The following is an 18,328-nucleotide window of genomic DNA, read 5'->3' as shown; positions in this document are numbered from 1 at the left end:
GAAGCTGTGCAAAGCCCACTTCTTTTCCAACTCATTTACCTGAAGCACAAATATTCCCTCAGAGATCTTGTCTCCTGCTCCCTTGTTACAACAAGTGCGGGCTGAAAAATAAATCCCACTTCACTTAGTAGTGAAATAGTGATGTCTAATGCTTAAGAGGTGACAAGGGATACATAACGCTCCTGAGAGAATGGAGGAATCCATGGATTGGGACCCAGCCATATCATTATGTAAATCCAAAGATGAAAAGACTGTCGACAAATATGTGCTAATCCCTTTAGATTCTTGCCTCTCAAAATAATTATTACTCATATTTTCAATACTTTACTTTCTAAGAAATAACTAAGAAATAGCTAAATTAGAATTTGTGTTCAACATAAATACCATATCTATATTTGAAAACTTTACTGTCCCTGTCAAATAATGCACACCCAAACACAAAGAAGCAAATAATTGCCCTATTAGCAAATATTATTTTTTTAACTGACCTTAACCCATGTCAACATAAGTTCCCTCAGTGAAGTAATAAAGTGTTCCAGAACGCTGAGCATGTAGATCTTTCATGGTCAACATTGTAACCTTATATATTCATTATTTTTATTGAATTTGAGATTCTGGTTAATTCATGAAGTAAAAGCCACAGAAAAAATAATAAAAAAACATACTACAATAAAAACAAAGGAGCAAAAAGATGGCAAAACCAGACATATATATATATGTGTGTGTGTGTGTGTGTGTGTATGTGTGTGTGTGTGTATATATATATATATATATATATATATATATATATATATATATATTCTTAAGTATGTGTGTGTGTATTTTCCATATAGTGGTGCTTTATGTCATCTCATCTGCCATCATCAGGCTTCTGTATATTTAAAGTACCACTACTATTGGAAAAAAAACTCTCTGAGGTTCATACATACATACATACATACATACATATATATATATATATATATATATATATATATATATATTCTGGGTATTTGTATGTGGATCTTTGGTTATTCGGGTTTTCTCCCGCGTAAGATTGGAAGTATCTAGGCAACGTTTCGATGAAGTCTCATTCATCATCTTCAGGCTTGTGTCTTCGGCTCTGCTTCTCAGAGTGATGTGAGTTTGCAGCTGCTTCTTCCTTTTAACTGCTAGTGGGGGGTGACTTGATTGGGTGGGGGCTTGGCTGTGTTCTGATTGGGTGGGGGTGTGTTCTCATTGGTTGGGGGTTTGACTGTGTTCTGATTGGTTGGGGGGTTGGCCGTGTTCTGATTGGCTGGAGGCGTGTTCTGTTCAGGTGGGGGCTTGGTTGTGCTCAGGTTAGTCTTAGTTGCTGGGGGATTCCAGTTCATCGAGATCATAAAGAAACAAAACTTACAACTCAGCGACCTACTAGTGAGCTTCGATGTCATATCCCTCTTCACCCAAGTGCCAATAAAGGAAGCCTTGACAGCCATCCAAAACAAATACAACCCCCCCCAAGCACATCCTAGATCTGACCAACCACTGCCTATCCAATACATACTTCACCTACAATGGACAAAAATACAAACAAATAGAAGGAGCACCCATGGGATCACCCCTCTCACCTGTCATCGCAAACCTCTACATGGAACACTTTGAAACACAAGCTCTAGAAAAATATGATCACAAACCCAAACTCTGGCTCAGATACGTAGATGACACCTTCATAATCTGGCCACACGGGAAAGAAAAACTGAACAACTTCCTCACACACCTCAACAGCCTACACCCCAAAATACAATTCACCATGGAAACAGAAGCTAACAATCAACTTCCCTTCCTAGATGTCTTGGTATACAAAAAATCCAATGGCTCCCTAAGACACACCATCTACCAGAAGAAAACACATACAAACCGCTATCTACACGCACTCTCACACCACCACCCAGCACAGATCAATTCTGTAGCCGAGACACTCATCTCCAGAACAAAATGCTTAGCCGACGAACAACACCTAAAAACTGAACTACACACTCTCACCAACGTACTAACAGCCAATGGATTCCAAAGAAAGAAGATTACCCACCTAATCCAAAAAGAAACCCCAACCAAAATCCAAGACAGAGAACAAGAAAACGGCAAAGCCCTCCTCCCATATATAAAAGGCACTACAGACAAAATCAGCAAGATCCTCCAAAAACACAACATTAAAACAGCATTCTGCACAAACAGAAAAATATCCACCATCCTAAGAAACCCTAAAGACAAAATCGAGTTAGAAAACCAAGGAGTATACGAAATCCCTTGCACTGCCTGCCCCACCACATACATTGGACAAACTAACAGAAGAATAAATGCACGCATTGAAGAACATAAGAACTCAATCAAAAAAGAAGAACCGACCTCTTCCCTGGTCCAACACCTCAAAGCCACAGGACATGAGATTGACTTTAAAAATACCAGAACTATCGCCAAAACCGAACACTTCAACAACAGAATAATCAGAGAAGCCATAGAGATAGAAAAACGCCCACACAGCATGAATAAACGAGATGACACCTCCCGCCTACCAGCCATTTGGAAACCCGCCCTCATGAACAGACGAGTAGCTAACATGAAAATGACACCAGACCCACACCCATGAGGGCCACACAAGATGCCACCACCACACTTCCACGTAGAAAGCAGACTCACACCCACACAGAAGATGAGACATGACCACGGACCAGAAGCCGCACTGCAGCTGCATCACTACCCACTTCAAACCCCTCCGAGCCATACATGAAGCGAACTGACACCCACCATGAAGATGCAGCACGACCACGAACTCGAAGCCAAACAGCAGGATCACTGCTCACCAGCTCAAATCCCCCAGCAACTAAGACTAACCTGAGCACAACCAAGCCCCCACCTGAACAGAACACGCCTCCAGCCAATCAGAACATGGCCAACCCCCCAACCAATCAGAACACAGCCAAGCCCCCCCAATCAAGTCACCCCCCACTAGCAGTTAAAAGGAAGAAGCAGCTGCAAACTCACATCACTCTGAGAAGCACAGAGCCGAAGACACAAGCCTGAAGATGATGAATGAGACTTCATCGAAACGTTGCCTAGATACTTCCAATCTTATGCGGGAGAAAACCAATAACCAAAGATCCATATATATATATATATATATGTATATATATATATATACATATATATATATATATATATATATATATATACATATATACATATATACATATATACATATACATATATATATATATATATATATACATATATACATATATACATATATATATATATATATATATATACACATATACATATACATATACATATACATATACATATACATATACATATACATATACATATACATATACATATATATATACTTACATGTATGGCCTTCAGCTTTGTTCGGGTATTTTCCCACATCATAGTAGTGGTGCTTTTAAAGTTGTAGCAACGTTTCAGCAGAATCTCATCTGCCATCATCAGGCTTCTGTATTGTGTCCGTCTGTGAGTCAGACTTTTACAGTGGTTTCAGATTTAAATTTGGGGCAGCCTATTGCTGTGCCAGACTTCATCGAAACGCTGCCTAGATACTTCCAATCTTCGCGGGAGAAAACCGAATAACCAAAGATCCATATATATATATATATATATATATATATATATATATATATATATATATATATATATATATATATATATATATATATATAGTATTTTCCCATCGTCATTGTAGTTGTGCTTTGTAGTTAAGTGTAGCGTTTGGCAGAATCTCATCTGCCATCATCAGGCTTCTGTATTCACAGACAAACACAATACAGAAGCCTGATGATGGCAGATGAGATTCTGCCGAAACGTTGCTACAACTGTAAAAGCACAAGTACAATGACGTGGGAAAATACCCGAACAAAGCTGAATACCATACATACATACATACATACATACATACATACATACATACATGTGTGTGCACGCACACGCATACACACACAATTCTGAAGGGGTTTCAACTATCCTAGCCAAAAGCCTTGGCAAAGAGCCAGATCTTCAAGGCCCTGTGAAAAAATGCTAGTAGCTGGTTAGTTGGCAAATTAAATTGTTCATTTCCTCAACTGGAAATAGTGTGTTCTGCTGTTGACAAATATAGGACTCTTATCATTTTATTTTTACTCATCGTAGAAACATTGGCTTATAGATCAAAAACACATGGTGCAACATAATTTTGAGGCTTCTGTTTATGTAGAGTGTGTGTGTGTATGTTAATGATAAAATATAATTAAGATTATATTATATTTTTGTAAATATTTTTGAAATAGAACAAAAACTGGTATCAACAGCATCTCAAACTATAATTCATCATCAAAACCATTTTTCAAAAGTCTCTTACCCAGTTTCTTTTTTCTGTTCAGTACATTGCGCATTCACATTACATTCAATATATCCATCTTCAAAAAACATTTCCATGTAAAGCAGGGGTTCCCTCTCATATTTCTTCCCTTAGAATTGTTCAGTTCTAAAATATACCATCACTAGTATGCACTGTCTAGATACTGTGATGTGAAAGCATTGGTGGAACAGGAATTCAGCAAATTCACTACAGGTACTCCTTGAGTGGTTAAAGGGAATGTTCTGAAGGTTTACCAAGAGGATCAAAATGATCCAGTGTCATTTTATTCTCTAATACATCATTATTTCTTGATATTTTTATAAGGTTTATAACCAGAAATTTGAAACTTGAACATTTAGGATTCAGCCTGCATAGTGTAACCAACATTTGGTGTACATAAACTGGAATAGTTTAGCATATCAACGTTGTTTTAGTTGATCCTCACACCAGAATTTGTATAAGATAAAAAAGAGCAAACGCCATCAAATTTCAGCAATAGCACTTAGTCTTATATAACCATTCCATAGATCTCTACAGAACTCTCTGAGCAGTTTACAATGTCAGCTTATTGCTCTCCATATCAGGAAGGATGGAAGGGCAAGTCAACCTTGAGCCAATCAGGTCTGCACCACCATGGTTCCTTAATAAGTTGCTCCACTAACTTAATTTTTATTTATTAGATATTGTTGATTTTTTAAAAAAAATTCCCTTTAGCTTTAAAATTTTAGGTCTAATACATTCAACAAAATAGTCATCTTTGCAGCAAGAAGAAAGGCAGAAAGAGGGGCACTACCATTGTTGGCTTTCCCAAAACACTGTTCTTGTGGCAATAGCTTGGTAAATAATTCTAACCTCAGCATCAACTGTGATATATTATAAAGGCACTTCATAATCAATATGAATCTTTCAAAAATTTGACTTTGGAGAAGATGTTCAAATCAAAAGGCCCATTCCACTAGATCAAAAGTCTTATGCAGAGAGAAACCAATGCTATATTTTCCTGAAATTGGTAAAAGATAATCACATTCAATGCTGTCCTGATCTGATTCATTTATTGTTGACCAGCATGTAGATCATAAAATAAACTATATTTATAGTAATATTGTAATATTATAATAAACTCTTATAAAATAAACTATGCATGCAAAAGCTAAAACCTGCCAAAACTAACTAAAAAAAGTGTCCCTCTCCCCACAAATAATGGTGTAACACAAACATAGAAATAATTCCAATCTCAAAAGATTGGTACCGGTAGTATTCTACAGTATCAGATTCTTAACTTTAGATAGATACAAAACTTCTCTGTTTGAATCAACCTTTAAACAGGAAATTCTAATGTGTCTGAGATAAAAACAACAACAAGCAATTTTCATTAGACTATTTTGGAACTCATGAAGATTACACCCAAAACCAATTTAGCACACAACCCCCCAAAATGTTAAATCCAGTTATATTCAACTAAGGTAACAGACCCAATTGTAGGAAAAGCTGGGAAGTGCCCAACATTCTGTCCAAAACCATATATCCCACCACAACCGATGTCCCCACGTGCACAGGAAGAAAAAATGCAACAGAGAATCAATAAATTCCCACATGGTTCTCTCACATCCTGGGAATGTTAATATTATTTTATATTGCTGTTTTGAATTGTATGTTTAGCAACTGTGTTCTCTTCGCTGATGATGTAAAGCTATTCAACACCACAGACAATACTGCTACCTTTCAAAAAGACCTTGACTATGCATCAGAATGGTCAAACAAATGGCAACTTCAAATCTCAACAAATGCTCTGTCTACATATTGGCAAAAAAAATCATAAAATAAAATACAGACTGAATAGTCAAGACCTTGTTGACGATCCAAACTCTGTCAAGGATCTTGGAGTACTCATCTCTAATGACCTAAGTGCTAGAGCCCACTGTAACTACATAGCCTTTCTCAACTGTGTTAATATCAGATACGTAATGTGGGTTCCAGACTGATGAGCTGTATTCGAGTATTGGTCTAGCAAATGTTTTGTATGTTCTAGTTATTAGTGTAATATTACCAGAGAAAAAGCTATGTAAGATTAGGTTAACAACTCTTAGCGCCTTTTTGGCTATGTAATTACAGTGGGCTCTAGCACTTAGATCATTAGAGATGAGTACTCCAAGATCCTTGACAGAGTATAAGAATATAAAGGTGAACACTTATTATTTGGAATATTTCTGATTCTGATCCAAACATTTTGGAATAAAAACTGAAAAAATAAAAAAAGTATGGCAAAATTGGTATTCTCAAAAGTAAGATGTAGGTAATAACTTATTTTTCAATAAATGAACATGGCAGGAACGGAATGAACATGGCCAACAGCAGTAGACATCATTAATGGAATTTGCAGTTCCACTTCTACTAAGGAGACCTTTTTTTTAACCAGTAAACCAAATCACTAGTTTTCTACTATTTTTCTGATTTTCCACAAATTTGGGTCCAACTGTTTATGGCTTTTGAAAAGCATGTAACCAAATCACATTTTTTGTAAGCTTCTGATATTTAAAAGATGTTCCAACCCAGAGCTTCAGCAGAAAGTTCTTCCTAAATTTCTCCCTCATGTGCCAGCAATACATTACATATTCCAGAAATAGTTTCACCACAAAGAGCTATCTATTGCCATCTCTCTAATGCAATTTAGCAGCTTTTAATGTGCAGTTTCCATGTTTGGCTCTGTTATGATATAAACTTCAGGTTAACTTTAGTCCCCAAATGCTCATTAAAATGTAAGGTGGTCAAAAATTTATTTTGGAAACACCTCTCTGAAGTCGCAAGTGTGCTGTCCCAGCCAGTCTATGGGAATTGGATAGTTACTTAGGAATTATGAGCTGTCCCCTTAAGGGAATGCATCATGGTAAATGTAGTTAAAGGTATCCTGGGAAATGTAGTTCATGTCATGTGGCCACATCTTCAATCCTGATTGGTCATTAAATTGACCCTCGAGGGGTTAGGGGAGGTTTCCCTCCATTCTTGCCTGGACTCATGAACTGATTGTAGCTTTTTCTACCGCTATGAGATGGGTTAGGAGATAACCAACTTTTACCTACAAGGCAGATATACAAAGGATTGGTCATAAAAGAAGAACTTCATCACAAACGTGAGTTATGAGGATACCTGATGAACCAATAAATGTTCTTTGTTATGGACGTCTTGTTGAGTTATCTATCTGCATCTGTACAGTTCATGAATCCACCTCTGTACAAGATACAGAAAAGCAAGATTTCCAAGATTGGAAATGTCCCTTGGAAAGTCAGCCAAGGCTCTCTTTAGACTTATTTTACCCTCAACTGTTCAATTCACCTCTGAAGATTAGTTGGTCTTAATCCCCATTGGGTGGAACAGAAGGTGATAACAGAATACACAGATGTGTAATAGGCTCATTTGGCTTCCGAATTGCCACACATAGTTGAATCAAAGATGTATAGTTGCAACAAGTGATCTCGGTAGCACATAACCTACAACAGAATCAATTTATCAATTTCTTTAAATCATCATTAACCTGGGTAAGTAAAGAAGAAGCTACTATTGATTTTTTTTCCCATAGCTGAAACCTATAGAGGAAGCAATTTTTTAAACTGCAGATATTTATTGTAGTCCAAGACTGACTGGGATTGATAATTTGGAATTTTGCAATATAAGGATTTTCTAAGAAGCCACTACTAAAACTGTACTAAACTAGCATTCCCTTCCCTCTCTGATATTTCTCAGATCTATTGGACAACATTTTTCTCCTAACCCTGCTGAATGAGGATGGTGAATAGCACTAAGTTTGGTTAGTATGTTGTCACTTGTACATTCAAGTTATATTTATTTTATGTAGAAAGAATAGTATCTGTTTCAGAAAGGGAGGGAGGGAGGGAGGGAGGGAGAGAAAGAATGTAATGCTTATACATTGGAAGTATTTTAGGTCTGCAACAGATTGGGGAGCATTTCATTCATGTTGGTCTAACATTGTTTGAAGCTGATGCACAAAGGGCTTTAATGCACAATTTGTTAGCAATTCAAAAAAGAAAGCATTTTTTGATACTAAGGATGATAGCAATATGAAAATGATGATAGTGATAATAAATGTTTTAAATAAGTAAAGTAAGGAAGCAGGTAAACAAGTAAGTAAGTATGGGGAGTGTATTTGTGAATTAAATGCTTGATGTAGCTTTAGGTAAACAAATTTCTGTAGGCCAAGTCTCCCATTGTTTTTGCATGTTGTTCCTAAAGATAGATCATGGGACTCTAGTGAAAAGCAAAATTGCTTTCCCGTGCTGATGTATTGGGAACTTTGACTAGGAATTCTGCAAAGTATGCTCCTACCACATTTGGAGAGCACAAAAATAATAATTGCTATCTTTGATGTTGTCTAGGAATTGTATTCTCCTGATGCCAAAATTGAGTGCTAAGTTTCTGCTAGCTTTCAATTGCAAATTTGTCATACCTGATAAGGTATTCTCTCTTATTTATTATTATTTATATTATGTACAATATATAAAATATTACATTTGCATTAAAAATTGCAATATTGGTTATATTGTTATTCTAATTTATTATTAAATTAGTTGAGGCTGCTTCCTCATTAGGAATTTAAAGCACTTCCTTACCCCAACATCACTGAAGCGATGTAGGGCCAGTCCGGATTACTTTTAGATTCGCACAATAGTTGGATGATTCTAGAAAGTGGCAAGTTTCTTATTTTAACAGTTTGCAAGATCTTCTTTTGTTTTCATAACCTTAACTTAACTGTTAAAATAAGAATACTTTTTATCTTGTAACCTCTTTCTTTCTTTCTTCCCCCTTTCTTTTTCTTTCTTTTCTCAAAATTCTTTCCCTCTCTTCCTCTTCTCTCTTCTTTCTTTTTCTTTCTTTTGCTTATTTGTGTATGTATTGTGACTGGTTTTAATTGTAAAAATTAATAAACTATATTTATAAAAAAAAAAAAGTGGCAAGTTTCTATTGAGGGAATGGCCACAGTTTCACCATGTCTCTCCACTTTCTGATATATTCACATGGCCCTTACAAGGATCTTGTTAATTTTGGCTAATAATAATTTGGATATTTGTACAACCACTTTGCTACATGTGCATTTCATTTTCACTCCACTTTGTCTCCTTTTAAAACTTTATGCCTTATGCCCTCAGTTTATGCCTTATTTTTATTAGTAATTTGAATTACATTCCTGCAAAATATCACTCTGAGCTCATTGTGATGAAGGATCCAATGTATGAATTTAATACATAGATAGATAAACAGAATGACAAAAACTGAAACCCCTGAAATTTTGTAATGATATATACTGCTGGGTAGGAATTATTCCAGGAATGAAGAAAACCAGAGCTGTCGAATAAATGTTACTTCTTTGGCTTTAATATAAGTGAACGTAAATTCTAATAGGATCTCTCATTGATTAATATACTTGATAACGTAAGCCATTGTATTTTACAGAGGAAGCTGTTTCTTCCACTGCAGTGGAGGAAGAAATGGCGAATCAAACAACAGTGACAGAATTTTTCCTCTTGGGTCTTGCCAGTGGACCAAAGATACGTTTTGTTCTCTTTGGGATGTTTGTGATTGTCTACAGCATCACACTAATGGGCAATGTGATCATCCTAATGTTAATTTGGCTGGATTCTCAACTCCACACCCCCATGTACTTCTTCTTAAGTAACCTCTCCTTTGTAGACATCTGGTATATAACTAGTATCATTCCTCAGTTATTAGCCAACCTGTGGATCCCAAAGAAGACCATTTCATTTGCTGGTTGTGGTGTTCAGATCTACTTTTTCTTTGGCCTGGCCATTACTGAGTGTGTCCTTCTTGCAGTCATGGCCTATGATCGCTTTGTGGCCATATGTTACCCTCTGCGCTACACCCTCATGATGAACCAGAAAGTCTGCATCAAGCTGGTGTTAGCAGCCTGGCTCTTTGGCTTCCTCCTTGCAATGGTGCATGTAGTCAATACTCTCCAAATGCCTTACTGTGGTCCAAATGTCATTAACCACTTTTACTGTGACATCCTGGTTCTGCTGAAACTTGTGTGTGCTGACACCCATCTCAATGAAATGATTGTGTTTGTGATTGCTGTCCTCATTCTTTTGTGTCCCTTTTCCTTTATACTGATCACATATGTCCACATTCTAATAACCATCTTGAAGATTCACTCCACACAAGGTCGGCATAAAGCTTTCTCTACATGTGTCTCCCACATCACTGTGGTGGTATTGTTTTACGGAAGTGCTATGTTCATGTACATGAGACCTGGCTCAAGCCATTCACCAAACCAGGATAAAATGGTCTCCTTGTTCTATAGCATTGTCACACCCATGTTTAACCCCATGATTTACAGTCTCAGGAACAAGGAAGTGAAAGGGGCCATGGTGAAAGTGTTGCAGAGATGCAATGTCCGTCATAGGACTTAAAAATTTATTGGAGGTCAGAATGAAATGTTCACCCCAAATGTGGTCTAACTGGAAACGTGTTAGACTCAACGTGGTTGATGCTTTGTATTGATAACCTGGAGACTTATGCCCTCTAAACAACGTAATGGTAGTACAGCAGTGGATATTTAAAATCTTGCTACATTCAAGGCATGGGTGAAGAGAAAAACTGTAAAGATTTTGCAAGGGGCCTTTTCATTTTTGCACACCAGGTGGGTGAGGCTGGGCTGAACTGAAAGTTGTTTGCTTCCTCATCCATATTATTTGTCATATTAGCAATGTTGATTTTTTTAAAGTTTCGTAATAAGAATTGTTGTTTTTTTCCTGAAGTATCCATTTAAGCTCTCTTTGCTGAAAAGGAGATTTCCTCTAATTGTTATCAGAGCATGCTCTATTTTCATTTCTGGTTTGTCTTTTGTTAAATCTCAGTGTTTTTAGAGTACTGATTGATAAGAATGATTAAGATTTCATAGTGTATATATTAAAAACATTAAAATTAATATAATGTTCATTTAATTAACCAAGTAACTTTGGACAAATTGCTCTCAGGTGAGTCTAACACCTTCTGTTTTGTTATGTTGATAAGATGAAATTATGTTTATGTATTCCAGCCTACGAGGAAGTGTGATATAACACTGCAATGGATGGTTAAATAAATATTTTCCTGAGGGGAAAGTTTCTAGATTGTTGTGTGTTTATTTTTCAAAATCATTCAAACTTTTATTTTTCCTTATTATATAGAGAAGGCACTTGCAATTCCTGTGTCATAGCAACCCATTGAACTCATAGCAACTTCAGTAGTTATTTTAATAGACTACAATAATAGCAATCATTTCCACCATGGTTTGGATTCAGACGAAGGTACCATCAAGCCCAAACTAGACTCAGATTATTATTCCCATCAAGACCAAGTTGTAATCATGACTGGGTTGTAAGTGAGAACTGTGACAGAACTATGCAAGAACCATTTCCTAGGCAAAAAGGGATAAACATTATTTCAGTCCTGGGAAATAAGATAATATTTAGAAGCAGCTAGTTCTGATTCACTGGGGTATATGAAGAAGGGAAGGCGCAGTACAATCAGTCTTGTAGAATTTTGTTATAGCCTATCTATCTTAATAAAGTATAGTTATAGTCTTTCTATTGCTTTGTGCCTAAGGCAGAACTAGAACCCCCAGTCTCCCAGATTCTAGTCTGATTCTTTACCCATTAGGGCAAACTGGTTCCCCAGTTTAACAAAAGCAATTATCAATTTGATCCAAGGGTGGCATGATAGTAGAACAGGGCAACAGTGTTTGATCATTGGGTAAAGGGTGAGCTTTCACACAAGCAGTTGAGTTCTTGATAAAGTATTCAACATATGAATTCATATTTGGCCAATGTAACTCAGGATAGAGAATCTGTTTGGATTGCATCACATCTTGATATTATCATCAGCTTTAACAATTTGCACATACTAATTCTGGGATAACAATTCACTTATTCTGCATATTCTTAGATTATTGCAGTGGAACAGGGATTGCTTGTGGTCATGGATTGGGTTTGACTCATATGTTGAAGTGTTGTGATCAAAGCATCTTACCAACCATAAAGCAAAGGTTTTTAAATGATAATTCCTTAAAATTCAAACATATCCAGATCACAAACCTGACAAGCATATTCCTCTAAACAATGAATTTGATTCTGAATCAGGTAATGAAAGTCAAGAAAAGGAATCGGGTACATTCAGATTCTAAAATTTAGTTGTAATATGAAAGTATACAGTTGCAATCTCCAATTGAGACACTGAATGCAAGATGACAAACAAAGTTCTGGTAGATGGTGTGTCCTAGGGAGCCATTGGATTTTTTGTATATTAAGACATCTAGGAAGGGAAGTTGATTGTTAGCTTCTGTTTCCATGGTGAATTGTATTTTGGGGTGTAGGCTGTTGAGGTGTGTGAGGAAGTTGTTCAGTTTTTCTTTCCCGTGTGGCCAGATTATGAAGGTCTCATCTGCATATCTGAGCCAGAGTTTGGGTTTGTGATCATATTTTTCTAGAGCTTGTGTTTCAAAGTGTTCTATGTAGAGGTTTGCGATGACAGGTGAGAGGGTGATCCCATGGGTGTTCCTTCTATTTGTTTGTATTTTTGTCCGTTGTAGGTGAAGTATGTAAATACAAAACCCAGCACAGATAAACTCCGTGGCCAAAACACTAATCGCCAGAACCAAACACCTGGCAGACAACACACACATAAAGACTGAACAATGCACCCTGACTAAAGTACTGACAGCCAACGGCTTCCACAAAAGCAAAATCACCGACTTGATCCACAAAAACACACTGAGACATAATGGAGACCTAGAAGATGAACAGACCTATGGAACAGCTGTCCTGCCCTACATAAGAAGTACTACAGACAAAATCAGTAAGATACTACACAGGCATCACATCAAGACTGCCTTCAAAACAGACAGAAAAATATCAGCCATCCTTAGAAACCCCAAAGATAAAATTGACCTGGAAAACCAAGGCATATATGAAGTCCCCTGTGCATCATGCCCGGCCACATACATTGGACAGACCAATAGAAGAATAAGTACCCGCCTGGATGAACACAAAAATGCAGTAAAAAAGCTGGAACACACTTCCTCACTAGTCCAACACATGAAAGCCACAGGTCATAGCATCAACTTCAATGGCACAAAAACCCTAGCCACTATAGAAAACCCCCGCCGCAGAATTATCAGAGAAGCCATAGAGATTGAAAAAGACCTGAAAGCATGAATAGAAGAGATGATTCCACCAGACTGTCAATTATTTGGAAGCCTGCACTCACAAACAAAAAAATATCCACACCACAAGCCAGGCAAACACCTGGGCAAAACAGATCCCCCCTGATACCTCCAGCTCAAACACACTCCAACCAGGCACCCAGATGAAACCTAGCTTCCTAATAAATGATAGCCGTCCATTTACTCGGAGCCAAGCTGCACTAAAAGCCTCCAATACAGGAACACAATGTTGCCAGCCAATCAAGACAAAAAAAGCCACAAAACAGACAGAAGATATTAGAAACATCAATCAAGCAGAACACAGTAAACTTCAAGACCAATAAACACAGACCATGACTCCCAACCAATCAGGATTAAGAAAAAACCATTCTGGCACAGCAGTAGGCTAGCCCCAAATTTAAAACTGAAACAACTGTAAAAGTCTGACTCACAGACGAACACAATACAGAAGCCTGATGATGGCAGATGAGATTCTGCCAAAACGTTGCTACAACTTTAAAAGCACAACTATAATGACGTGGGAAAATACCCGAACAAAGCTGAATGCCATATATATATATATATATATATATATATATATATATATATATATATATATATATATATAGATAGATAGATAGATAGATAGATAGATAGATAGATAGATAGATATAGATATAGATATAGATATAGATATAGATATAGATATATAGATATATATATATAGATATATATATATAAATATAAATATAATTAGAATACCTTTATTGCCATTGCATTCTACAAATACAATGAAATTTGAAAGCTACTCCAGCACAGTACCCCAAACACCACATCACAATCACACTACAGAGTATATAATAATAATAATAATAATAATAATAATAATAATAATAATAATAATAATAATAATAATAATAATAATAATAATAATAACCCTAGTCTAAAACCTATCTAAAACATATAGTAAGTTAGATAGTTTAAAAATGTCACTATATACATAGAACTAAATCACATATGCATTGTGTGATTCAAGACAATTATTGCCTTGGAAAAGAAACTGTTTCTCAGTCTATTAGTCCTCATTTTAAGACACCTATAGCGTCTCCCTGATGGTAACAGTTCAAAATATGTGGGTGCTTCATCACTGGAGGTTTTTAAGAAGAGACTGGACAGTCCTTTGTCTATAATGGTATAGGGTCTCCTGTTTGAACAGTGGTTGGGCTAGAATACCTCCAAGCTCTATTCTTCCAGCTCTATTCTGATTCAAGATTATATGTCCCTTCCTACCAGCTTGACTGATTTGCTGTTTCACACTTTTTTATTTCATGCAGACAGCTTGACTTCATTATTCTTCTCTTCTTAATTTGTGATGTGCTGCCATACCTTCTCAGGAGCATTCTCTTCTGCCATGGTAGAAGGTTGACACTGAGCTGGTCATGCTCTTTAGCTAGTTGTTGTGATGCAGGCTGAAATTCAGATTAGTCAAGCTCTTTAACTTCTGAACTTTAAAGAATAACAGAAATGTTATATGAAATGTTATTGGGTCTCCTGCTTGAGCAGTGGCTTGGACTAGAAGACTTCCAATGTCCTGTAGAAAGTTAGCACCCCACCCCTCTCCTAGATGACAGAAATATTCTAGGAAATATTTAAAAGGCAGAATATTATATTTCCATGGATGAGAAAAGGAGAAACATGTTTTTAAAGTCAAAGCAGCTCCCTGCAGCTCCCTGCCCCCACTTCAGCTCCAGGGTGATGGGATTAAGACATGGCCCTCAGGACATAATAGGAATAGCCCTCTACCCATCTCACCACATGGCACCTGGGAAGATTACATCACCCAGCAAGATTCAACCAAGCTCAAAGACAACCTACAAAGTTACCCCTGCATGGCCCCATGGGAGTCTGACAACCAATCAGGATACATTGCTTGCCACAGGAACACGAAGCAAGTTCAAAGCCCAACAGAGGTTATAAATCTCTCTCCCTCTGTCACCCATGTGCTCTTTATTTTTGCCCAGGACCTCAAATCAGGTGCTCCTGCTGTCCACCATTAAACCATCTTTCCAAGCAATCTCCATGTTTCCAATGTCTTTCTTCCCACTTGGAACTCAACCCAGATGGACATTTCTTCCAACAGTCCCTTCCAATTCTGTTATTCTGTTATTAGGGGACAAGTCATTGGCTGCAATATTAAAAGCAAGATATATTTATATTTGATATTTATATTGGATTTTGGCTTTATATTGGTCCTGTAAAAGACTCAAAACAAAATATACTGTATTTATTAGCAATTACAACCTGGCCTCAGGTATAGGGTCCTGAACATCATTTTGACTTTGTTCATTTATACATCCCTGATGTATAGATAGTCTTATTAGCTTCAGTACAACTTTTTAAAAATAGCAAGCGCACAGTGAATTTGATGAAGGAACCAGTGTTTCTACTCATTATGCAATACAGCTATTTTAGCTACAACAAAGAATTGCAGTAGATCTTGTAAGTGAAAATGTTGCCTATAGATACAAGATTAATTGTTCCAAGTCCATAGTGGCTAATTAGAATTAAGAAAAAACATGCCTTTTTATTGTATTGTATTTAAAACTAGTTTTGTGGTGGAACTGAGATAGCATATTGAAGATAAACAAAATAAAGCATATTTCCTTTTTTCTTCATTACCATCTGCTTTTTTATCCACTTTCACATTTTTAATTCAACAGTTAAGTAATGTAAATTCAAAAACTGTTATTTTGAATTGAAACTAATGGCATGTTCTCAAAACACTAAATATGCCAATCAGCCCCAAAGTTGGGGAATCTTGGTGTAGAAGAGATTTAATACTTCCCATCATGCAGACCAGCTGAACACTGGGGTTATTAAAAATGTAAAATCAGTAAAATACTAATAAAACTTTTCTGTCTAAAATCATACGATTTCAACTATAGCAATTATAAGGCATTGCAATCAATGGAGCATTTGCAAATGTTTTCATTTCTTCTGGTGCTCCCAGTGACACAGTTTAAAACTGGGAAGTCTGAATTTGCCATGTTTCCTCTATCCAGAAGAGGATATGCTATATCATAAAGAGATTGGAGAAGGAACAACCTGAAATCGATGCAGGGGAATGCCAACCTAGCTTGATGCTGGAGCGCTGTGTGCCCAGACAGGCACTTTCTCTTGGCCTCCTGCCCATCTCGGCTTCTGCGAGGCATCTGGGCGGGGGGCCCAACAGAAATCACCTGGTCCACACAGCCTTCCAGGAATCTATTTTGTGTTCCTTTGTTGTGGTCTGTCGGAGGCCTGTGGAGCTGGCAGCAGAGTCAGACAGAGGGGAGGAACATGGGCCAGTCCTGGAGTCTGGGGAGGGCTTGGACAAGGGATCTGCGTCCGACACAGAGATGGGCCCAGGGCCATCTGAGAGTTATGTGCTGGCTCCAGAGCCTCCAGAATCTGACATCAGCTAGGCAGAGGAACAGGGGGAGCCTGTTCCCAGTGTGTGCTTGCGCAGAGTTGCCAGAAGGCAAAAACAGTTAAGACAAAAGGGCCAATTCAAGAATAAGGCTTGGAGATGATTGGCCCCTCCCATAAGACCTAAAGGAGGAGCAAAGGAACATGAGACTTTGCAGAAAGCAACTTTGTTCATTCTGGTTGGTTTAAAATCTGAAACTCTGTGTTGACTTTGTGCTCTGTTTGGTCTTGTACAGCTAATTGGCAATTTACTCATTGGCAGCATTTCAAGGGAGATAAAGGTGGGTGCTTATCAGCCTTATCCCGAAAGATTGTGGCAGACTTCCATTGGACTATTCATAAACTATTTGGGACTCATTATGGGCTGTGAATGCATATAATTCACAGCCGCTGAAATAAAAACAAGGTTTTGGGGAACAGCATGTGATTGTTACTGTCTCAGGAAGCCTTGGTCAGAACACCCTTCTCTCAAGGAGAAGATTTGTGGTCAATCTGAGTGAAGGAAAAAGAAGACAGGCAGATTGACGGTGGCTTGCTGACATCGGTGGGAAAGTCAGTCCCATATTTCAGAGTTCTAGTCACAGGACTATCCCATTGGTCGTCCCTGAACAGCTCCTCCATCCGGGTGCAGCAGCTCCCCAGCAGGGCGGTGCACCCAGATGGAGGAGCTGGGACGACCAATGGGATAGTCCTGTGACTAGAGCTCTGAAATATGGGACTGTCCAGGCAGCTCATGGTGAGGCTGGATATTTCTGCCATAGAGGATGGTATGTGCAACGTGCAACATTGCAAGTGGTGCAACATGCAAGGAGTAGCGCAGCCCTCACTGGCCAGAACAAGGTAATGTTGCTGTTGCAGCATTGGGAGGGGCACAGGTGGGCTGAAGCAGCAGTGGTGATGGTCAGAGCCTTACTGTGCAGGAGTGAAGCGCTACTTGCCTTTGTGTAGCGACAGCATTCCGCCTTTGTCACATACATTTGCGCCAACAGGTGGCACCAAGGCAGACTTCGCCTCCTGCTGCTTTGGGCTTGGAGTGGTAAGCTGCATCCAGGAAGCACTACAGCGGAGAGAAGCGACCATGCGGTACCTGGACTCCCATGATGGAGAGGAGCTAAAGCTAAGGTACCAAGCTAAGTGCCTGAAGGACCCCATCCCGTCACTGGGAGTCCAGGCGCTTCAGCAAGTGGCACGTGAAATTTTGGCCAGGCTACTTGAGATGGAGTTTGCAGGGGGCTGATCTAGCACCCAGGCTGGCTACAACACAAACGTTCATTGCA

General features: G+C 38.0%; 1 protein-coding gene across 1 annotated transcript; it reads left to right on the top strand.

Annotated features, from left to right (window-relative positions):
* The first annotated feature begins 9,867 nt into the window (after nt 1-9,867).
* On the top strand, nt 9,868-10,812 carry LOC113425770 (olfactory receptor 2A12-like). Its single transcript, XM_026688028.2, has one exon. It carries the CDS (start codon nt 9,874-9,876, stop codon nt 10,810-10,812), a length of 939 nt encoding a protein of 312 aa, XP_026543813.1. The 5' UTR covers nt 9,868-9,873.
* The last annotated feature ends 7,516 nt before the right edge of the window (nt 10,813-18,328 follow it).

This window comes from Notechis scutatus, chromosome 2 (genome assembly GCF_049901735.1).
Source record: "Notechis scutatus isolate UNSWTSFEM ecotype Mainland chromosome 2, rNotScu1.2, whole genome shotgun sequence".
Classification (NCBI taxonomy): domain Eukaryota; kingdom Metazoa; phylum Chordata; class Lepidosauria; order Squamata; family Elapidae; genus Notechis; species Notechis scutatus.
This window is presented reverse-complemented; position numbering and strand designations above follow the sequence as displayed.